General features: G+C 63.3%; 1 protein-coding gene across 9 annotated transcripts; it reads right to left on the reverse strand.

Annotated features, from left to right (window-relative positions):
* Positions 1–482: 482 nt before the first annotated feature.
* USP19 (ubiquitin specific peptidase 19) lies at positions 483–22,234 on the reverse strand. Of its 9 annotated transcripts, none has more exons than XM_072876472.1 (27): positions 22,121–22,234; positions 18,275–18,374; positions 17,859–18,103; positions 14,694–14,822; positions 13,997–14,130; positions 13,267–13,674; positions 12,655–12,922; positions 12,365–12,521; positions 12,188–12,259; positions 11,545–11,660; positions 11,010–11,224; positions 10,491–10,692; positions 10,271–10,404; positions 9,919–10,077; positions 9,721–9,831; positions 9,450–9,560; positions 9,194–9,295; positions 8,683–8,823; positions 8,382–8,500; positions 8,019–8,156; positions 7,565–7,929; positions 6,770–6,880; positions 6,009–6,225; positions 5,530–5,682; positions 5,252–5,415; positions 4,989–5,167; positions 483–688 (listed from the first exon to the last, which is right to left on the reverse strand). In XM_072876472.1, exons 3-27 carry the CDS (start codon positions 17,965–17,967, stop codon positions 548–550), a joined length of 4,155 nt encoding a protein of 1,384 aa, XP_072732573.1. In that variant the 5' UTR covers positions 17,968–18,103; positions 18,275–18,374; positions 22,121–22,234; the 3' UTR covers positions 483–547. The 9 variants fall into 9 exon arrangements, with proteins under 9 accessions (XP_072732573.1, XP_072732574.1, XP_072732572.1 ...); XM_072876473.1 differs by lacking the exon at positions 22,121–22,234 and adding an exon at positions 20,199–21,827 and having other exon boundaries at positions 11,010–11,218; XM_072876471.1 differs by lacking the exon at positions 483–688 and adding an exon at positions 2,052–3,142 and having other exon boundaries at positions 11,010–11,188.
* Between the last annotated feature and the right edge of the window lie 144 nt (positions 22,235–22,378).

Below are 22,378 nucleotides of genomic sequence, written 5' to 3' on the forward strand. Positions count from 1 at the left end.
GGCACCAGGGGACTCCAGGCACCGAGGCGCATCAGGGGACACCGGGTGTCCCCCCCACTGCCGTAAGGTGCACCCAGCAGCGGGGTGCACCAAGAAACACCCGGCCCTGAGGGACATCAGGGGGTAGCGAGCACCAAGTCACACCAGGGGACACCAGGGGCACCCCGCGGGGACAGCGAGCCGCAGGGTGCACTGAGTGCCAGGGGACCTGGGGGGGGGCGCGCACGGGGCTGCAAGGAGCACTGGGGGACACCAGGGGACACGGAGCTGTAGGGTGCACTGGGTACCAGAGCACACCAGGGGACATGGGGCGTGAGGGCACCTGGGGCAGCAGGGTGCTGGGGGTCCCAGCAGCACACGGGGGGACATGGTGGCCTGGAGGGGGGGGCTCACGAGGCACCAGACGGTCCCAGGGGACAGCAGGCAGCAGAGGCGAGTGGAGTTCAGCGAGTTTAATGAGCGCAGGACAAACCCCGACCCCCCCGCTCCCCACCCCCACCCCCCGGTGCCCGGCCTGCACCCCCCGGGGCAGGCACCCCGCGACACCCTAGTCGACTTCTTCCATGCTGCTGTAGGAGGGGGCCGGGCGCTCGGCGGGACTGGCGAAGCGCTCGGGGAGGCCTTCCGCGGCCAGCGCCGGGGCTCCTTCGGGGGCCAGGCCGGATCCGAACGGCACCGGGGGCAGTCCCTGCAAGCAGAAGGTGGGCGTGAGAGGGAGACCAGGGGTGCGAGAGGGAGACCAGCACCCTGCCCGCCTGTCTTCTCTCTCCCCACGCCCAAGGGGGCCAGGGGGTGCCTGGGGGAACACGGCCCCTCAGGGTAGGGACCCCACGCAACACGTGTGGCCCCGTGGCCCGGAGAGCAGCAGCTGGTGCCAGCCCCCCGCAGCAGGGCAGGGGGAAGGCAGCGTGCCCAGGGCCCCCAGCGGCAGCCCCCACCTGCCTGCCAGAGGAGAGCCAGGCTGCAGCACGCTCGACCCAGCCCCGGCGCTGCCGCCTCTCCCCAGCCCGGCACTCGTGGCCCCAGGGCTGCTGTGGCCAGGGCTCCGCGCCCCGGCATGGGTGCCCAAGCCAGCCCGGGCAGCAGCAGCGAGCCACGGGGCAGGCTGCCAACGTCTGCCGGAGTCTGAGGAACAGCGCAGGACCAGAGGGGATTTCCAGGGCCGAGAGCGCCTCGCCCGGGCCTCGCTGCCGGCCACCCACCTCCAGGGCGGGCGGGCAGGCAGGTGCAGGCAGAGGCTTGTAGGCCCCAACCCCGGGGCGCCAGCGCCAGCAGGAGCAGAGGTCACCCCACCGGCGCCGGGCACTGACTCAGCCCCACGAGGCCAGCGCCGTAGGCGAGCAGGGGAAGCTGCCGAGCCCCAGGGCCGCAGACAATAAGGCGACTGTTCCAGGACGGGCACCTCATGACCGCGGCACGGCCCCGGCTGGGACCCGCTTGGCAGGGAGGACACCACGGCACACATGCAAGAGGGGTGTAGGACCGAGGTGGGGGGAGCCCTGGGCTCCCCGCTGTCCAGCTCAAGCCCCGACCAGAAACGCAGGCGAGTCCCTTCCCTGCCAAGCATCCTTCCCGAGCCAGCCAAGGGCACTGCCGGTGGGACAGCAGCGGAGACGGAAAAGGAAGTCACAGGGCTCTGAAGTCACCTCTCGCACCCAAACACGCCAGAGCAGTCTGAGCCACGCTCAGTCAAGGGCAACACGTCTCAATGTCAGACACCGCTGGAGCTGCAGCCCGTGCCCCAGCCCCACGGGAGCACACGCTGCCGGCCCTGCCAGGCTCCCCACACCCTGCACGTGCCCCACCAGGGCTACCACCCCACGGCGGGGGAGCGGGAGCCCAGCCTGTGCCCCACGGCACTGGCAGGCAGAGCTCTCCCCTGAGCCCACTGCTGCACAGGGTGCACCGGGCACCCCATGGAGCCCAGGGCACAGTCCCCATGCCAGCTGGGCCGGAGAGAGCCACCTCAGGCACAGGAAGGTCACCGGCTCCAGCGCAGACTCCCTGCCCCTGTGTGTGGGTCCCATCACACAGGACAGCAATGCTGCATCTCTTTGGAAAACCTGGCTTTATTAACAGACTGAGATCCTACCTGCGCTCCCCGACCCCACGCCTCTCCCGCGGCATGGGCAGCCGGTCCCCTCACAAACAGGGTGCTGCACCGCGCTCCCCCGGCAGAGACCGGGCCCCACGGTGCTGGGGGGTGGTGGGAGGCAGCAGCCCAGGCTCCCCAGCAGCTGCCTGAGCCTCCGGCTGAGCAGGGAAGCACACAAGCCCTCGGTGACAAGCCCCTTCGGCCCCAGCACAGGGGTGTGCTGTGCATGACTCCCGGTGCACAGGCAGCCGGCACCTGGAGGCTCAGCGGGAGGCCGGCAGGAGGGACTGGGCTTGGCCGGGGAGCCATGGGTCACGCCAGCCCCGGGGAGCACAAGGCTCCCGTAGCAGCAGAGCTGGGAGAGGCGGCTGGACCAGGACCCGTGTCAGGGCATCCTGCCCTTGCTGCAGCCTCCTGGCAGGTCTCTGCTTCTTTCTTGGGAGCCAAGCAGAGGCGGTTGATGTTCCCGGGGGGCTCCCAGGCCCCGGCCCCACTGCAGTGGCAACGTCCCTTCCTGAGCAGCAGGTAGCCACGAGGTCTGCCCCGCTCCCAGCGGGCAGCAAAGGGGAGGGAGGGCAGAGGAGCTCCTGGGTCTGGGCTGCGCCTTGGCAAGGCATCAGGCTGGCCACGCAGCCCTGCCAGCTGGCACAGGAGCTGCCAGAGCAGACAGGCAGAAGCCGACGGCCCCACGCTTCCCTCGGCGAGTCCTTCCTGGCGGTTTCTGTCCCGCCGCCTGACGTCTTTGCTGCGTAGCGTCCTAGGATGGCGCGTGCCCCAGCGGTCCTGCTCCCGCAGCTGGCCACGCGCCCGTGCCTATCTCCAGCGGGTCTGGTAAATGAGCGGGTAGAAGACGTTCAGGAAGAGAGCCACAATTGCGGCCGTGGTGGCCAGGACAAAGTATCTAACGCAGCCTTCGTCTGGGTGCTGGGGGGTGCCCGGACTCCGCTTCTGGCCACGGGGCCTCCAGGAGTTTCTTGCAGGCCTTTGGGGTGCCTCGAGCTGCAGCTCTTGTTCTTCAGCCTCCAGTTCCTGCCAGATCAGAGAAGCCTGCGATGTGGAAACCTGCGTCAGCACTTGGAGAACACAATGGGCAACACCCCTCGCCATCCCCCGGGGCAGGCGGTTGCCTGCAAGCCCAGCCCCGTGCCCAGCCAGCCAGCCCGCCTCCCCATGCAGCACCGTCGCGGTCGCGCCCGCCCCCGCGGCTCTTCGGGGTCTCCGGTGCGTGGGGCGCAGCCGGGCTCCGGCGGGTGGCTCTGCGGGAGGGAGCGTGGGCAGCTGCCGGGCAGGGTCTTCGTGGCACCGCAGGCAGCAGAGCGGGCAGCCGGATCCCGGTGGAGCCGATGCGCTGGCATTGGTGGGTCCAGGTGGCAAGGGGGACAGGCAGCGGCCAATCGCAGCCCAGCTTTTGTGATCCCAACAGGATCTTTCAGACGACGGCCAATCCAGAGCCAGCTGGGGCGGCAGGAGCGGGAGGCGCAGTCACAGCACAGCCAGTCACAGCTCTGCTTTGGTGGGTGGGGATGCTCCGACAGCCAATCGTAGCCCAGCTTCCAGGAGGATGATCCACAGGCAGCCAATCACATCCCGACCCTTCACTGTGCCGGTGATCGCGCAGAGCGGCCAATCAGGACGCAGGTCTCTGCAGAGCACCCAGTGCCTGCGAGGGTGCGGGTGGTCCGAGGCGCTCGGGGATCCACTGAGCCCCGGCGGGATCCAATGCACCCCATCGCCGCGGGGGATCCGGCGCTGCCAGGGGCCCGATGAGCCCCGGCGCCACGAGGGGACCCGCTGGACCCCGGTGCTGTGGGCCATACGGTGAGCCTCAGCGCCGCCCGGGCCCTGGAAAGCTCCCACCGCCGGCGTGGGATGAGCAGCGCAGCCTTCCTGTTGCTCAGGCCACCCCCAGCGAGCGGGGCTGCTCCAGGACACGCACGGCCCCCCAGGACAGGAACAGCCCGGGCAGGCGGACGCCAACGTGCCGGACACCCCCTGACCCCACAGACAGGCGACTGAGAGGGCAGAGCCGGGACGATGCCTCCTAACCAGCGCCAAGCCGAGGGCTACGCGAGCCAGACGGGCCCCCCGGGGCACACGCGTGCAGCCGTGCCAGAGATGAGCCCGAGCATCGTCCTCAGACCCCGCGGGGGTGCTGAGCGCGAAGGGAAGGGCTCAGCGCAGTGATGCGGGGGGGGTGCGGGGGGGGGGTGGCCAGGTGGGCGCTGCGCCGCGCCCCAGCCTGGGCCTTTTGGTCCGACGTTCACGCAAAGAGCGGCCCAACCGTTCCCCGACAGTGCGTGCCAAAAGCGCCCTGCCGGCTGGCACGCCCCTCCCTCCCGGGCGGCCCGGCAGCAGAGCTCGCTCTGGCAGGTTTCTCTCCAGCACCCTGCAGAGGCTGCCAGGCCTCTGGCTCAGCGCTGGCATTTGCCTTTTTTGCACCTAGCCTGGCCCCGAGCTGGGCCCCAGCAGAAAGCGTTCCTGACCCTGCCTCGAAAGCAGCTGTGGAAGCAGGTTCTCGCTGCTCCCCGGCACAGCCAGCTCCTACTACACTGCTCACAGCCCTCCTCTGGTGCAGAGCTCGGCGAGGCTGGGCCCCCTCCTGCCTCCTCTGGTGCCCTCCCACCAGCACTCCCATCCTGATGACAGGAACCAGCCCTCCTGTGGTCCCTCAGGGCAGGGACCATCCCAAGCTCACAGCGAGAACAGGGCAAGACAGGCCCCAACACCCAGCCGGCGCAAGCTCTTCTGTGTCAAAGAGGGGCAGGCACCGAACCGCAGCTGTGCCAGGCTCTGTGGGTGCTGGCAGAGATGGGCTGGGCTCTGTGCGTGGGCACCTGGGCACGTTTCAATGTTCTGTGGCTCCAACGGTGCCGAAAGGGACACAAACTCTCACCTGGCTGGCAGCAGCTTCGGCAGAGGGGGTGCGCTCGGCTCGGTGGTCTGGGGGATGCCCTGGCAGGGGTCTCTCCACAGGAGAGTTCCTCCGGCGGTAGAAGAGGACATAGGCGTATCTGGTTACCACCTGGCTCTCGTCCACGGTGGTGACTGTGCTGTCATCAAAAAGCCGCCAGCCTGAGAGGAAGGAAGGGTTAAGCAAGAAGACAGGCCGTGGCTGCAGTGGGGGGGGGGGGGGTGGCGAGGGTGGCAGATCCTCACCCACGTCACTGCGCTGGCTGTTCTTGTCGTTGGGCAGGCGGGCGTACGCTGTGTAGTGCCCCCCAATCATGCCTCCGTAGTGGTTGATCACAGCGTACAGGTCATACATGGGCAGCTGCTGCTCACCCTTCCGGCCGATGCAGAACTTGCTCAGGTCCAGGCTCCTGGGGAGAGACACAGGGACAGTCAGGGGCAGGCAGCGTTAGGCAGGGAGAGGCCAGGCTGCGGGGCAGCACAGGCAGCGCCAATCCAGGTACTTCATCCCCCAGGGCTCTCACCGAACGGGGAAGTCCACCATGTCGTTGATCTTGTCCCTCCAAATAAAGCTGCGGAAGGAGAAGCGCTTGAGCTGGATGATGAGGACGTTGGGCAGCCGCCACAGCATCAGCTGCTTGGAGGCCTCGCGGTGCTGCTTGCACTTGGGGCAGTACCTGGGGGAGGAGTGTGCTGGTTACCGGCGTGGGGAGAGCCTCAGGCCTCGCAGCCCAGCCCAGCCCCAAGGGTCCCCCACATGTGGGGCTGGCAGAGGGGATGCGGGAGGTCTCAGCCTCCCCTGCCACGGGCAGGCCAGCACAGTCCTGCGGAGCGCTGGCATTGCTCCCTGCTGGCTGATGGCCTCCCTCCCCAGCGCACAGGGAAGGCCAGCCCAATGCTCCTGGCTGCCAGAAGAAACAGCTTGCAGGCCCGGGCAGCTCCTGGGAAACCCCCGCTGCTGCCTGGGCCCACGGGCTGGAACCCACCCTGCCCCCTTCCTCACCACGCTTCCTCCGGGGCCAGGACTTCGGGCTTGGTGAAGAGATTGAGGCACTGCTCCAGGGTGAAGTGGCCGGCCCGGGCTGCTTCGCTGGCCGAACCTGGGTCCTCCACGCACTCCAGCTCCTTGGACTCCACCAACACAAACTCCTTGAGGCGCTCATTGTTCTTCCACACCAGGGCAAGGGAGCAGTCGTCCGTCAGCTCCAGGGGGGTGTCACCTGCGAAGGGGCACACACCTCACACACCTGCCCCACCAGGCCACCTTGCTGGGGCTAGGAGCAGTCTTGCCCATCCCGGCTCGAGATGGTGATCGCGCAGCACTGCCAGGAAGGGACAAGTGCCCCACGGCCAGGTTCACCACCCCGGGGCAGCAGAGCCCCCCAGCCAGCGCGGGCAAGGCTGGCACAGCCCCTCTTGGCAGGGCCCACATAACCAGCACTGGATGCAGGCATCCCGTTCAGACAAGAGGTGACCCAGAGATCACAGGCCCTCTGTGGATTCAGGACGTTGAAGGGAATTGGTCTATTTGCTGAGGAGAGCAGGAATGTCATGCCTGAGAAGAGATTCCAGGCAGCAGCTCTGTGCAGCAGAGCCCTGCACTCCCCTGTGCCAGATGCAGCTTTCCCTATCCAGCCTGGGGCCACCGTCACATCTGGGTTCACCTTGTGCCAGGCAGCCTCTGGCACCCTGGCCAGGCAGATCCACCACCTTGCCAGAGGCCACGAGGGATGAAGATGGCACTTTCTAGGGCTCTGGGCTCACCTTTATCTTCCAGCTTGTGCTCTCGGCTGGCAGCGTCGATCTTGTTGATGTAGAACTGCGTGGCGCGGGCACTCAGCGAGTCTGGAGTGTGTTGGTACCCAGGGATGGCAGCTGTGGACAAGCAGGGACAGATCTGTGGTGGCAGTGCCTGTCTGCCCTGCGTAGGGGCCAAGAATTTGCAGTGCCCCCACCCCCACCTCACATGCTACGGCCTTGCAGGGACACAACCACGTGCCCTGTGTCCTTGACTATTTTTAGCAGGCGCCTGCCCCTGGCAAGCTGCGCTCCTCTGCCTGCCTTGCCCCTTCGCTGCACATTGCTGCCATCCTGAGACGAGTGTCTGGAAACGTGACAGCCAGGCAGCCGAGCGCGAGAGGCTGCTCCCGTGCAGCTGAGTCAGAGCGAGGGAAATGCTGCACTCACAGCCCCGAGGGGCCCAGCCCGTGCCGGGCTCTGCACTCCCACTCTGAAGCTTCTGCCAGCCCCTGCCTTCCCACCCCTCCCACAACAACACAACGCTCCAGCCTCTTTCCTCGTCAGGTCTCTGCTCTGCCCCGTGGGCCCTGCTAGGGCAAGGCAGAGCGTGGGCAGGCAGGCATTTCAGGTGGGGCAGCACTGCCAAAACATGGCTCCCAGGGCCTCATGTATGTCCCCAAGAGCCTCCGTAACAAGCTCACGAGGGGAGAATAGATGCTGTGGTGGGAGGTCACCCCAAGGAGGGAGAATCACACCTATTTTGTCTTGGGGCTGCCCAGGCTCCTAGCACAGACACGGTCAGCACCGCAGCACTCTTACCTTCTGGCTTGAGGGCTCTCTCATAGGACGGCTCCTTCTCGCAACAGCTGTCGCCCTGCGACTCCATGTGCTCGGAGAAGCCCGAATCCAAGCTCAGCAGGGAACTCCTGGCTGCCAGGACCTTGCTTCGGACAGTGCTGGTGTCCCCCAGCTCCGGGTGCAGCTCAGGCACAGCTGGTGAGAGCGGGGGCTCCTGCAGGAGGCTGGAAGCCCTGTCCCCGTCCCCCAGCTCAGGGACAGAGGTGGCTGCCGCACAGCTGCTCTTGGCCAGGGGTTCCAGCTTGTCTGGCAACAGAGGCTGCAGCCCCTGCTCCGGCGACATCCGGCCCAGCTGGAAAGGAGGCTGGAACACGCTGACTGAGTACCTGGGCAAGGAGGTGGCAGTCAGAGCTGGACAGACACAGGGCTGAGCTCAGCTCCAGCACAGAAGCATCCCCCTTCTCTGGACCCTCACCTTGCGTAGCCCTCCAGCAGCTGGGCCAGGCGGGTGTAGGTGAGGCGGGACTCTGGCACGCTGATGAGGAAGGGGAAACCGATGTTCTCGGGGCGGCACAAAGCCTTGTGGTCTGGCCAGTGTGTTTTCTGACATGCCCTGTAACATATACAGCCCCTGCTGAACCCAGCATCCGTGACCACCCTGGGCAGGAGCGTGGCAGGGCCAGAGGGGTGCGCTGGGCAGGAGGGGAGCTCTGCGAGCCAGACTGGCTCCCTCCCAAAGGCCAAGCCTATCCCACCTCCTCCCAGTGGGCTGAGCTCTCCCATCCATCCCTTCAAGGCAAAAGACCCTCCCTCCCTGCCAGGCATCAAGCCAACTCACACATTGCAGTAACCGACTCGATAGCACCTCGTGCAGCGCCTGAGCTTCTCATCCTCCGGCAGCTGCTTCTTCTGGCAGGCCGCACACTTGGCGACGGGGCCACTGGGCACCTGCGGACGCTGCAGGAGAAAGGACCCATTGGGCAGGGAAGGGCACCCAGGCAGGACAAGGCAGCCTCGGCGGGCACCTGTGCTTGCTGCAGCTAGTCACCCTTGTGTGCAGCTCTCCCCCTCCTGCTCAGCCCCACTTGCAGGCTCAGCCTCCCTGCGTGCCTCCCGGCAGTGCCAATGTCCCTTCTTACCTGCTGGACCTGCAGCTCCACCACCCGCTCCTTGGCCAGCTCTGGGGACAGCACCTCGAAGCAGAGCAGCAGGTCCGTGGGGGAGACCGTATCCAGCGAGTTGGATGGCAGGAACATGCGGTGGAAGCGATTTTTGATCACCTGCCAGGAAAGCAGTGGAATGGGGCCGTGTGAGGGCTGCCCCATACCTCCTCTCCTGAGAAAGCCACAGACCTCAGCCCCACAGTGAGCTGCAGGGGCAGCAGCACCACAGGGATGCTGGCTCAGCTCACCACCCCGCCAGGGAAGGACGGACATCCCTTGTCCCACTGCGGTGGCCCAGCCCTCCTGAGCAGGGATCTGCCCAGCAGCGCCCTGTGCACGACACTGCCACCCACGGACAAAATCTGCCCCGTGGACATGTTGAATGTGGGCAAGTGACTGCCAGTGGCCACGTTCCCTGCAGAGCTGCGAGAGCCGGGGCACCTACAAGAGCAGCCTGTGGCTTGCTCCCCAGCTTGAGCACTCTCACCTCTGCCAGGCGCAGGTTCTCTGGTTTCACACGCACGCTATGGGCCACTGAGTCAAGTACCTCCATAGCACTGGAGTTCTCCTTGCTGATACTCACGAGAAACTGCCATGAAGAAAGTGCCACATCAACCACACCACACCAACGCGTGGAGGCCCTTGCTTAACACAAGGCTTAGCCCGTTAGCACAGGACCAGCTGCCTGGGGCACCTCCAGGAGCCCTCACAGAGGGCTCCCCAGAGTAGATTGTGTCCTTTACCTTGATGGGTTTCTTGTGCGGCTCCTTTGCAAAGTAGTAGACAGTCAGCACCTTCTGCTTCTGCGGGAGGGGCACGGGGAGGTACAGGAAGGGGTCGAAGGTGATGGACACCTGCAGACACGAGAGCACGCTCAGTTGTGGGAAGTGCTTGTGACTGAGATCAGCGGGGCAGCAGCCCCAGACCTGAGATCTGGCCTTCCCCTGTGCCCTCTGAGGGTCAGGAGCCTGCTGCACAGCCAGGACAGGGACAGAGCCTCCAGGGCTGCCCTACCTTGGAACACACTGGGCACACCAGCTTGGATTTGTACTGGCCCTGGAAGAGGTCCACAATGAAAGAGTCGTTCCTCATCTTGTGTCGCTGCCAGGCCTCCTCAGCTACCACCTGCGGGGAGACGGGGCTCAGCACTACGCTAAACCACCCAGGCCAGGGGCTGCTCTCCCCGTGGCTTTGGGGAGGGACATTCCTCACCTCATCGGGCCTCCCATCTGAGTCAACAGTTTCTGTGTAGGGCTTGTTCTGGATCCGGTTGAGGTCCTCATGCAGGCCATCGAGCAGGAAGGCCATGAACTCCTGAGCATCGTGCTGCGCATAGCCAGTGAACTGGCTGGCCTTACTGGCCACGATTGCCTGGGGGGAGCACAGTAGTCAGGGCTGGTCAGCAGTCCCCCGGCAGCACTGCCTGTCCCACGCACAAAGCCTAGCTGCACCCACCCCCCCCCCACCTAGCTCTCAGCGGCACGAGCCGGGCAGCCAGGTGCCCACGGAGAGGTGCTGGGGACCCACAGCAGCTCCTACGCAGCGCTGGTGCCTGCAGCCCTACCTTCAGTTTAGAGGGCTGGAAGGCATGGTGCGTGCCCTTCCACAGCGCTCGCAGCAGCATGGCAAAGCCAATGGCCAGGCGTCCCCCCGTCCCCAGCGGGTTGTTGTAGTTGATTTCTGACTCAAAGGACCGATCTGTAAGAGACGCAGGAGAGCGAGGGTGGCTGCTGGCTGCACCGTCTGAGCGGCAGGGCTCTGCTGGGTTCCTGGCGTGGGCTCACCATGGAAGTAGTCACGCAGCTCCCGGGTGTTGGACAGGGACTGGATCACGCTGTTCATGAAGCAAGTGTTGCCCAGGTTCACCAGCCCCGTGAAGCCAGGCAGGCACACCTTCTTCTTCTCATCCTCATCTTCATCGTCCTCCACGCTCTCGGTGCTCACCGGGCTGTGTGTCATCGGCGGCACCATGCACGTTGGTTTGGGCTGCCAAAGCAGAGGCGGGTGTAAGGGTGCTGCGCTTGGGGGGGGTCTCTCTGGAAACACCAGGGGAACCCGACTGCCCAAGGCACCCCGCAGACATGGCTGGGCTGGAGCCACCACACCATCTCCCACCAGGACTGGGATAGACGGGCCAATGGCTGCCCCCAGTCCTGCCAGCTACGATGGAGAAGTGCCACCTCCCCCTCCAGGAACAGTTTGCCGGTCCCCAAAGCAACACCAAGGAGGTGGGGTCCCACAAGAGGGACAAGTGGACCCCCCTTTCCCCCCACCCAGGTCAAACCCGATGTGGCCCCACTCACTGAGGGGATGTGCGGCTCTTGCTTCACTGCCACATGCTCTGGGGCCGTACGAGCTGCCACGCCATCCAGACCCGCATCTTCCCCACGCGGCTTCTCTTTGTCACTGGCTCGGGCCTCCTCCTTGCTGGACAGTGGGTGCTGGTTACTGCCTGGGGGGTTCTTGTCCAGAGGGGTAGGGCCTGTAGGCATGGCAACCTTTGCACCACCCACTGCACCTTAAAAAGGGGGAAGGGTGGGCCTGTGGTTAGCAGCACCGCACGCTGCCCACGACGGGGCTGAGCCGCTCGGTCCATGCTCACACACAGGCTCTCTCCTACCCCTCTTCCCCATAAGCAAGGGGAACAGCGGTGCCTTTCCCCTAACGCTTGGCTTGCTCTGCCCCACACCCCTCCTGCCTGCACCCGCTCAGCCCCTCTCCTTCCCCACAACCCTGCACCGGAGGATCTGGCACCATCCGGCTGCTGCTGGCGGTGAGGAGGGCCCATGCCCCACTGGGGTGCAGCAGGCAGGCAAGACAAGAAGGCAGGGTGCAGACCTCGTGTGGCTGGAGCCTCCAGCCCCCCCCAGCGCTGGCTCTGGCGTTTCTTCAGGCAGACATCGATGCGAGACACCGTGAAGTTGTATGTGCACTGGTCCGGCTCAATAAGGTTCCTGCAAGACACGCAGCAAGTCCAGGGGTGCCCCAGACCCCCCTGGCAGCCTCAAGACATGCCAAAGCCTCTGCAAGGCAGGGCCACGGCCTCCAGGTAGTAGGGACCCGGCTAGCACCGATCCCAAGGTGGCCCTGGCAAAGCAGGGCAGAAACCTTCAAGCCTGGCCACACTGAGCACATAGAGGGCCCCTTTCCTGGGATATCCATTCTGCTCGGCTCCACATGTCCAACTGGACATCCCACCCAAAGTGCACACAGGCTGGTCTGGCTCTGTCCCCAAGAGCTCTAGAACAGCTGGGGGAAGACTGCAGGCAAGGAGACGCTGGGATTTCCTCCCCTGCGAGCCACCAGACTGAGTCAAAGCAGCCCGGGCTTGGGGCATTAGTGCAGCATGGTGTAAGGGAGACCCCCAGGTGCAGAAATGAGTATGTCCTGCACAGACCTGCCAGCTGGGACTGGCTCCTGCTCCAGCTCTGCACTCTCAGCTCCCTTGCCCCAGTGCAGGCTGGAAGGACAGGAGCCGTACCTGAGCTTCACCTGCCACCGGAACACTGTGTGGGGCCCACAGCCAGGATGGAGGCGAAGGAAGTTTGCGTCGCTGCAAAGAAATTGGAAGTGAGTGAGAGGAGGTGAACAAACAAGTAGCCCAGCCACAGTCAGGAGCTCCGCAGCAGCCAGGCACCGTCCCGAGGTGTGCACGTACCTCGTCTGGAACACCAGCGTGAAGTCCTGCTCCCGGAACAACACCTTGGATGTCTCCTTGTGGATCTCCTTCACGTAGACATGCACCACCACCAGGTCATTGCCCTTCTCATACGAGTCATTCTTGACAAAGGTCAGGCTCACAAAAGGCTCTGGTTCTGAGAGAGGAAAGCCATGGAGAGAGAGATTACCTTCCTTGCATGCCAAGGCAGTGCTGCAGGCTGACCCAGGAGAGGTCCTGATCAGGTGCACCTTCCTGACCAGGCTGACCCCTGGGCTCCAGCCACTCACCATCAGCCGCTGCTTCCAGAGCCACATCATCCTTGGACCAGTCCCTCTTCTCACCGTCTCTGCCCAGGGGAGGGGTGGCCACTGGGACGGCCTTAGAGCTCTCTCCCAGGACAGGCATGCAGTCCCGGCCCCGCAAGACCTCAGCAGGGCTGCCTGGCTGCAGGACTCTCTTCTCCACGCAGGTGGCAACGCGATGGGGGAATACCTCTGTGGTAGCTGCAAGAGGTGGTATCTCCACAGGAACAGTCTCCTTGGCCAAAACCACAGCCTTTCAAGACAGAGGGACACGGTGAAAAACAGACGCTGCCACCTCTGAGCTGCCCTGGCCCACTCGCTGTGACTTCTGCCAGCCAGGCAGCCACAGCCCCACACCCCCCGCTTCCCCCACATATCCCATGCTCGGATCGGCCCCATTAGCACCACAGCCCAGCGACTGCGGGTTTCTCACGTCGCCCTCTCCTCCACCACAGCCAGGCCCACACCAGCCCTCAGCACCACCCGTGGAACCTGGGAGCCCATCTCATTGGCAGGGATGGATCCCTGTGCAAACAGCATCCCCTGCACGGGGGCTGAGGGAGCAGGGGTGCCCCGTTTGGCTGGGTCCTCGGGTACCTTCTCCAGTGGCGGTGCGAGGTCCACGAGGGCTGTGGGCGCATCGACCTGGCTGGCTCTGCCGTTGCGGCGGCTGCCTGCCCTCCCACTGTGCCCTTTGCTGGGCTCCATGCTCCCAGTGACTCTGGCATTTGGCTCCTCTTCAGCAGGAGCCACTTTGAGGTATACTGCCCGCTTGGCGCTGGGGCCGCTCTGTGTCCCTGGGCTGGCTGGGCTTTTCCCTCCCAGGGCCTCGCTCCTTCCCGGAGCACGCTTGGGGTTGGAGGGGTCCCTCCGGGACCTAGGCAGCTCTGCGCCTTCAGCCCTCGGCTCTTCAGGGGCCAGCTCTGCAGAAGCAGCCTTCTCCTTGCCATTCTCCCAGCACGCGGCCCCTTTGGCCAGCTCTTTGGATCCATCTTTCCTTCTCTTCTGTGAAAAGCAGCACAGCACAGTGAGAAGGTATCCAGACAGCAGCACCTCTCATGCTCTTTGCCAGCACCTCACCCTCTTTCCCCCTTCCCAGAACGTGCTAGGGCTCTGCTCCAGAACCTGGCGGCAGGCAGGAACAGGGGTACGATGACAGCCCCCTCCCTGGGACAGAGGCAGCTGTCTCACTGCCCTCAGGCAGCATGTGGTTGCAGGATGTGCCCCACATCGCTCCCTGAGCAGCTCAAGAGCAGGGACTGAAACCCTCACCCCAGCTCCCCTGGGCTCCGTAAGCTCCCTCAAAAGGCAGATCCTCCCTCCTCACCAGAAGCGAAGACCAGGTATGCAGTGGGATCTTCTTCTGAAGCACAAGCTGTAGAAAGTTGCCCTTCTTGCACTGGACCTTGCTGCAAGAGCTCTCAATCTCCTCGTAGAACTGACAGCTCCACTGGCGCCCGTCTGCAAGCAGAGGGGAACCGGCACCTCAGGCAGCACTCCAGGCAGCTGTCACCCAACCCACAGCCCCTTCTTACCCGCCCCAAGGATCAAGGGAGCACTCATCCAGAGCCAAGGAGGCTGCAGGCAGGTTGCCACCATACCCCAGGAGCCTTCAGGGTAATGCCAGCTTCCCTGGATTTGCTTTGTACATCTGGCTGGCCTCCTTCCCAGAGGGAAGGCCCTGGGCCTCCCTGCCCACAGGGGCACAGTCACTTTTCCAAGGGATACCCAGGGCCGACTCAGCCATCCCAGCGAGCAGGGGACAGACGTGCACCAGCGCAGCAGTGGGCGCTTGTTCACTTGGCGCAGAGGCCAGCTCCTGCCCTCCCCAGCTCTACACCCTTCTTCTTTTACACTGCTCTCGTATCAGCCCTGCCTGCTGGCTGAAGCTGTGCCAGCTGACAGCAGGGCATTGCCTCTGAAGGAAAGGTTTTATGCCTGCCTGGATCAGCCCCATGTCTAGCCCAGAGCTGTGCCAAGCCCCGCTGGAGAAATGCCTGCAGCAGTTGCTCCATTCCCCGTACCTGGTAGTTTGACCACACAGTCCGTGTCGGTGAAAGCAGCATCCACATCCTCCACCTTCAGAGCTCCACTGCCCAAGTTCAGCTTGACGATGATCTCGTCAGCGTTCTGCTTCCAGTCCAACAGCAGCTCTAGGAAGAGGGAGGGAAGTGTCACCCACTCGCTGGGGCATGAGCCTGCAGTGCCCACTCCGTGGCTGGAGAACACGAGCATGAACGCACGCTCAGCTCAAGGAGGTCAATGCAGGGGACACAGATCATGCCAATTAAACGGGACGCTCGCAACCTGCTCTCATCAAACAGGCCACAAACAAAAGCACATGTTGTGGCAGGGCAGGTGAATCCCAGTGGGAACCAGAGAGATCAGAAAGGCAGCACTGCTCTCGGCCCCGTCACGTGCAGCAGCAGCGGCTGGGAAGAAAAGGTGGCTCCTGCCAACTACAAAGCAATTGCTGCTTTCCCAGGGAACTAGGAAGCCACAGAATTACTCTGGGGGATTCAAGCGGACTCTGACCACAATCAGAAATTGCCACTTCTGCTTTGCATATGCAAACCAAGCAGCCCAGCTGCAATCACCAAAGCACTATACTCCTGCCAGGTGAGCAATGCTAACATGGCTGAAACACAGGCAGGCATGCCAGCCGGGCAAGAACGCTGCACCCAGGGAGAAAACAGTGCAGCAGCGTCGCTCTGCTGCAGGCAGAACCTCCATCAGGTGCCTGCCAGGCTCCAGGTCTGGCCCTGTGGTGTCCTGAAGTCTTCAAGGCAAAAAGGTGATTCCAATCACCTTAATTTCAATCAGGTTTATTCTGCCCTCTGTGGCATGAGGATGCCCTACTCTGTCCTCAAAGCAGGCCTGGACCAAGGCAGAAACCAGCCAACAGTGCCCGCTGGGCAACACAGCTTGGGATCTTCCCAGCCCAGCATGACTCCCTGCTCAGAAACAAGCAGGACAGATGCTGGCTGCAAGGCATCCCAGGGCTGTGCTCAGTGGCACCGTGACACCCGAGTCAGAAGCAGCCTGCCATGTGCCCACGGCCGCCTCCTTGCAGACAGCCCTTCCCAGCCACGTGCAGCCTTCTCCGCCCCTGGGAAGGCCGCATCCTGTTAAGACAAATGCTGTGGCAAGGAGCGCCCAGGTTAGTTCTACTGAATGCCGGAGCACGGCACAATGACAAGGTGAGAGTTTCAGATCCCTTGGCAAGGGCACTCCATGGCCATGCACTGACAGCTGGCGCACACCTCGACTTACCCTCCTCTGAGTCCTTCTCCTGGGCAGTCTCAGCCTGCTCGAGCTCAGGGCGAGACACTGGTGGGCAGAGAAGCAGAGCGCAGGCAGGTCTGTCATTCTGTCACCTCAGAGCATGGGCTGGCACACTGATGCCCAAAATTTCACACATCACCTCTTTCTCCCCTGAACCTCTGTCCAGGCCTTTCATCCTGCATGTGCTGCTCATTTCCCTCCTCTGCTTCCTCACACCTCTCCCTTCCCCGGAGCCCTGCCTGTAGCACCACAGCAAGTCAGCCCCCAGGACAGCTGCTCTGGGCCACACTGCCACATCCCAGTCTAACCAGCACCACAGTGGGAGCAACACAGCATTACTGCACCACGCAGACAGCGCTGCTTTGAGGCATGTCTCGGTGTGGAGCGTGTGGTAACAGGGCTGTGTGCCCCTGACTCAGCGCACCAGGCCCTCAGCCTCCAGCAGTACAGAGGAGTCCTGCCTTGATCTGACAGGGAGAACCTGATGTTTGGGCGTGCTCAAACCAATTCTGCTGTAACGAGAGAACCACGTGGCCCAGCTGCACTTTAACATTCCCATTCCTGTGCAAGCTGCCAATGTCCACGGCCAAAACCTCCTTCCAGATCAGGCTGGGGAAGCAAACTGACCTGACACCTAATCCTTGCTCCCCGCAGGACTACCTCCAACAGCCAGAAGCATCTCGGGGCCTGCTCCACCCCCACAGGGCGGCGAGCTCTGCCAGGCAAGGGGCTCAAAGCAACAGCACTTTGTCCTGGAGCAGAGAACCAGCGGCAACGGGAGCTGTGGTCTCCACCCTGGAGTGCCCAGAGGGCTGTCACTGCCTCCCTTGATCGGCTACAAACCAGTAGGAAACATCTGCTGACCACCACAGTCACTGGTGCAAAGGTGCCGGTGGGGCTGGCAGTGTGAGAAGCGCTGCAGTGGCATTGTCTGGAGGATCTACAGCCTGCTCCAGCCTCTCACCACCCCAGCACAGAGGGGATAGAGGCAGCGTGGCCACACCGCAACCCCCAGGAAGGCAGGAGCACCCCGCATCAGAAGGTGCGGAGGGTCAGGCCTTACCGGAGAGATACAACACATCTCCCACACGAGAGAAGGCGCAACGCTGCACACTCTGCACCGTGGGGTTTCACATCGGGGACTGCAGCCAGCCGTTCCGGCATGGACCTCAGCAAACGCTTGTTTACCTTGTCCTATAAAACACCCTGTGATTTTGAGGTTACAACAGTCATAACAGAGCAGGCACAGAAATCAGGCAATTTTCCAGGGCCACAGGAACTCTTGCCTGCATCATGCCCACAGGCATTCCCTGCCCCACACCAGAGCCTGCACCTGAAGCACCGTTTTCATCATGGGATACACAGCAGCTACAGAAGGAATTACTCCACAGCAACTATTCCACTTGAGCCACACTTTGCCGTGACACAGAAGCTAAAGCACCAGCCCCACCTGCGGGCCCCACACTTGGCAGGTGCTGTCAGCACCCAGTTGCTTCCTTGCAGCATCTGGCCCCTGCAAACTGATGGGGAAGCAGCACCACCTCCAGCTGAAAGAGCACCCGCAGGGTTCAGTCCCACTGCCTCTGGATTGGGGCAGCTCAGCCCCAGCCAAAAACAGAGTCTAGAAGCAACCACAGAGGCCAGCTCCAGGCTTAAGTTAACAAAGACACAGGTCCGACCTTCCTCACATAGCTGCAGCTAAATAGTGCCCAAAGGAAGGAGGCTACAGGTCCAGGGAGGACACTGTGCCGAAGAGGATCCCACATCACACGGGTTACACCATCAGCTGCAGGAAGCGATTAGTTAAATCTGCTTATCCTGCAGCAGATGGCTGCGAGGCTCCCACCCTGCAGGGCTGAGAAACCACAGGCCTGCTCACCACGGCGCTGCCGAGGGTCTCTCACCTTCCTTGCTCTCCTGGTTGGCTCGATCCTTCTGCTTCTTTTTGTTGGTGGCATCGTCCAAACCCCGAGACACTCTCCTCTGGCCAGGGGCATTGGTGCTGCTGGACATTTTCAGCCGTTTGGAGGACACAAACGGCCCACCGGGGTCGGTAATGGAGTCTGGGTCAGGGGTGCGACGTTTTCTTCCTGGCCCAGCTATCTTGGCAACTCTCTGTGGTCAAACTCTCTGGCAAGGAACTAGTGGCCTAAAAAGAGGAGAGAGCAAGTGTGGCAGGAGGAGTGGGTGGAGAAGGCACAATAGCATCAGGATCTGCTCTCTGCCCCAGTGCCGGGCCCTCCCAGGGCTGGTGCCCTCACATGACCTTCACTGCGGTGTTTATGGGAAGCCCCACGCAGCGCTCAGTGAGGAAACCTACCTCATCACAGCTGTTACAACGCTTACTGCCAAAAGCACGGGCTTGTCAGAGCTCCCAAGATACAACCAGGGGTCTTCTGTATGTGGCACACATTAAAAACCTGGAAAGCAATTGTCATGCTCATGGCTCCCACTACAGCAACACCGTCCCAGAGGAGCTGCCAGCGCTAACAACACCCAGAGGCAGAGCCAAGGGCGAGGGCACGGGGAGGCCCCAATCTGCAAAACTGAGCCTCCAGGGTCAACTGGGACAGCTCTCCCCATGGCTCGGGGCAGCAGCTATTTCAGTCAAACAGTGCCCCATGTAAGAGGGCGGGAATGGGAGCGAGTAACGCCCTAAGAAGGAAGAAAGAGGAGAAGCAGGAGCAGGCCCAGGACAGTCTCCCATGACAGATGAGAGTGGAGCTCCCTGGCAAGAGGAGAGTTCCTCCTCCTCCGCCCACCAGCTGGGAGCTTAACCAGCACGACTGCACCTTGCATATTCATCTCCCCGCCGGTTTACAGACAGCACCAGCAGGGCCTGGCCTGGAAACAGGACACCTCTGCTCCTCGGGCAGGGCACTCGCCCCTGCCCCCTTAGACATGCCCTCCCAGGCAGAACCAGCTCCCCTACGGGGTTTGGGAGCTGCTGGCCCAAGGGCTGGTCTCAGTTTCACTCTCTGGTTTCGCTCCTGGGTGTTCACAGCTGTGACAGAGGAGAGCTGGAACAACCCATTGAAAACAGCCCTGCTCGAGGTGCCTCCACAGAGGCGGTGAAAGCTGAGAGCTGGGAAAGCTTCCTCCCTCGCTGCCCCGGCTGCACGCCCTGACCCTGGTAGTGCTCACCCATCTGCAGGGCTTTGCTGTGGGGGAGCAGGTCCAGCCACACAGATCCTGCCCACCCCCAGGAGCCGGCAGCTTGCAGCAGCTCCTGGTGCACTGATTCACACCTCATCCTGTGGCCCCACTCCTGTCTGAGGACACAGAGCTGAGCCTGACAGCATCTTGGTCTATCCCAGCTCCACCGAGTCTGCCGCCTTCAGCGGGAGGCGAGCTGTGCCCTCGGGAACACCCCATCCTGCCCCCACCCGTGTACAGAGCACAGACCCCACGGCTCTGCTCAGGCACAGCCGGGGGGCAGGAGGCAGCTCCAAGGGAAGTGCTCGGTCAGAGGGAGCACGCTGGCAGCTCTGCGCTGCCTGCCCCACATCGCCAGGGTGTTTGTATTCTAGAAACACTTGGGGCAACAAGTAGCCACAAAGGTGGAGTCATAGCCACAAACTGCAAGGGACCCTAGAGAGCAAAGCGGTCCTGCCTGCCCTCAGCTTTGGCAAAGCCAGCCCCACGACAGGCGCTGTGCCCAAACCATTTCTCTTCAGGTCAACCCACCCTCATAACCAAGAGCCACCGAAGCCAAGCAAAAAGCTCGAGCGCCGAGTCCAGCCTGGCTGCCTGGCACAGGCAACTCCTGCCACCTGTGGCGGAGGGGCCTGAAACGACGTGGAGACAGGGACACTGAGCAGGGCCCAGCATCAGCCCCAGAGAGCTTGAAAGAGTGTGGGAGGAGAGCAGTGCCATCCCCAAGCTGCTACACACACTGGATCTCCCCGGAACACAGCAGCGCATCTGGCTGCAAGGGAATGGGAAGGGCCCCTCGCAGCGGCAAATCTGGCTGTGATTCGCAAGGCTGGGCCTCTGACGCCGGCAGGCCGCTGCTGCCAGCCACACGCCACTGCTCAGCTCCAGTCCACACCAACACCGAAACAGGTCAGCTACAGGTGCTTCCTGGCACTGTGAAAGCTAACCTGGGCTCGCCAAATGCAGGGAAGTGTTTTTTGCTGAATTTCTTTTGCCTCTAGGGTGAAAACCCCATGAGGAATGGGATATGAGAAGCAGCAACTGCTTTGTGCGGGGCCACGCCAGGCTCCATCACCTCCTTCCTGTACCTCTGAAGGGGTGGCACAGGGTAACTGCCGGGCAGGGTGACAACAAGCTCCGAAAGAGGTCCTGGAGGGCTGAGAAAGGATCATCGTCCTCCCAAGAAGGGGTGAGGGAGAGCGCCAGGGTCGTGTGTCTGCTGTCACTCCTCTGGGAGAAGTCTACTGCTCTCACGCCTCACTGAGGGCTCGGCTCCTTCAGGCACTTTGCCGACAGTTACTTCTAATGGCAGGCAGGAGCTGAGCAGCGCTGGGGCTCTGCCCAATTCCAGCTGCCAGACTGATGCCAGCCTGAGGCCACTGCAGGCACCGTGGGGTTTCGGAGGACTGCAGACAAAGCAGAGGTTATTTATTCCCATTCATCTGTTCTAACCCCCGAGACCTTCTGCCTCTCTGCCATCAGGAAACGTGCAGCCAGGCGGGATGTTCAGCCCCGAGGTGTGCAGGGGCATGGAGGTTTTGGCACCGCTAATGTTGGCACTGTAGGAGCTGCTGCAGGGGAGAGACGGTGAAAGGCTGCCCTGGCTGGATGCCAGGTGTACCTCCGAGAAGCACCTGATGGGCTGGACTCTCGTACAAAACCTTACTCAATCCTTCTCCGAGCCGGGAAAGCCTGGCCTCGCTGCTGAGAGCGGAGGTGTCTCCTTGCCCTCTGCTCTCCCAGCCTTTGTGCCGGTGCGAGCACCCACGTGGCTGCAGCGCGTACCGGATCAAGATGCCAGCCAGAGCGAAACTGCTTTCTGCCAAGTTTGTCTTACCCTAGAGCACTTCCCCAACCCAGTTCATGCTGGGGCTGCACAAACACTTTCACTGGCCAGAGTAAAGGGAGAACTCAGGAACGGGAACAAGGGGCCAGGGAAAAGGGCCGCCCCTTTCCACGGTAGTGCCAGACCAGGCTAGTGTAAATGCTCAGGGAAGGACAGCAGAAGGTGCACAAGATGCAATTTGTGCCCCGTGTTTGGGGCACATTTAGCAGTTGGCAGGAAGAGGCCCCCTGGTTCTTGCCTATAGCACCCCCCCCAGCAGGCAAAGGCCTTTACTGGGGTAGCTGTGGAGGAGGTTGGCTATCCCCCAGCCTCACCCTTCCACAGACTTTTGGCTCCTCCATGTCCCGAATACAGCCGGCAGAAACACTTCCCTCGTGCGCACCAGTACTTTTGTCACCTTCTGCTCCTTGTCCCCCGAGGGATCAGAAATCTCAAGACTCAAGCTTGTCTCTTACTTAAGTTTCTCAGCGCGTCTGACACACAGGCTGAGCCAGGACAAGCACAGAGTCACTCGGGGCAGGCACCCAACCCAACACTGCCACACATAATGTTTCCAACCCGTGTGGAAATCACCGTGCCCCCAAAACACCGCGACAGCAGCGAGCCCTTATAGCTGTGCTGCGTGGGGAGCCCGGCAGGCTCAGCTCCCCCCAGGCCCTGACAAGTCTCTAGGGAAGATGAGTCGGACCAGACAGCAGCCGGCGGCAGGTCCCCAGCCTGTCCTGCGCTGCTGCCCGGCCTCAGGCGGGAGAGGAGAAAGGGACGGCGAACGGTGCTTCTGCCCACCCGCCCGAGGGCCCCAGGCCCAGGCAGTGCCCCCACGCAAGGCAGGGCATCAGGCCACAGGCAGCGGCCCAGCCCCGCGGCTCCCACCTGAGGCTGCCGGGCTCGGCCCGTCCCGCCGCGCCCCGAGGCTGCGCCGCCTGCACCCCGCCGCCCGCAGCTCCTGCCCCGCCCCGAGCCGCCTCGCCTCGGGCCCCTCTCACGCTGCCCCCTCCCGCCCCGCCGCCCCCGGGCCGCATCCCGGCCTCCCGCCGCCCCCGGGCCCTGCCCGCCGCCGCGGACTCCTGCCCTCACCCCGCGCCGCCCCCGGCCGCCGCTCCCCGCCCCGCTGGGCCCCGCCGCCGCCGCGGCCCGGCCGGTCGCGGCCCGTCCCGCACTCACGGCCCCGCCCGCCGCTCCGGTCTGTTTTGTTTGGAGCCGAAGTTCCGAGCGGGCCGACTCAGGAGACAGGCCCGAGCCCGTGACGCACTTCCGGAAGCCGGCGGACGAGCCCACGTGACGCGGGAGCGCGATGTGGGGGAGCGGTCACGTGACACGAGACGGGGCCGGCCGCGGCCTCGTTCCCGCCCTCTCCCGGCGGCGCCATGGTAACGACGCCCGCCGTGACGTCACCACGGCGCCTCGAGGACGATCCGCCCC

This window comes from Ciconia boyciana, chromosome 11, assembly GCF_034638445.1.
Source record: "Ciconia boyciana chromosome 11, ASM3463844v1, whole genome shotgun sequence".
Lineage (NCBI taxonomy): Eukaryota > Metazoa > Chordata > Aves > Ciconiiformes > Ciconiidae > Ciconia > Ciconia boyciana.

Bases quoted from the DNA above. Each gene is read 5' to 3' on its own strand.
- USP19 (XM_072876465.1), bottom strand. From the start codon at position 17,967: ATGTCCAGCAGCACCAATGCCCCTGGCCAGAGGAGAGTGTCTCGGGGT. The intron at 13,675-13,996 runs GTGAGGAGGGAG...TGCTTTTCACAG, and splicing joins ATACCTGGTCTTCGCTTCTG to AAGAGAAGGAAAGATGGATC. The intron at 10,693-11,009 runs GTGAGTGGGGCC...CTGCTTTGGCAG, and splicing joins AAGAGCCGCACATCCCCTCA to CCCAAACCAACGTGCATGGT.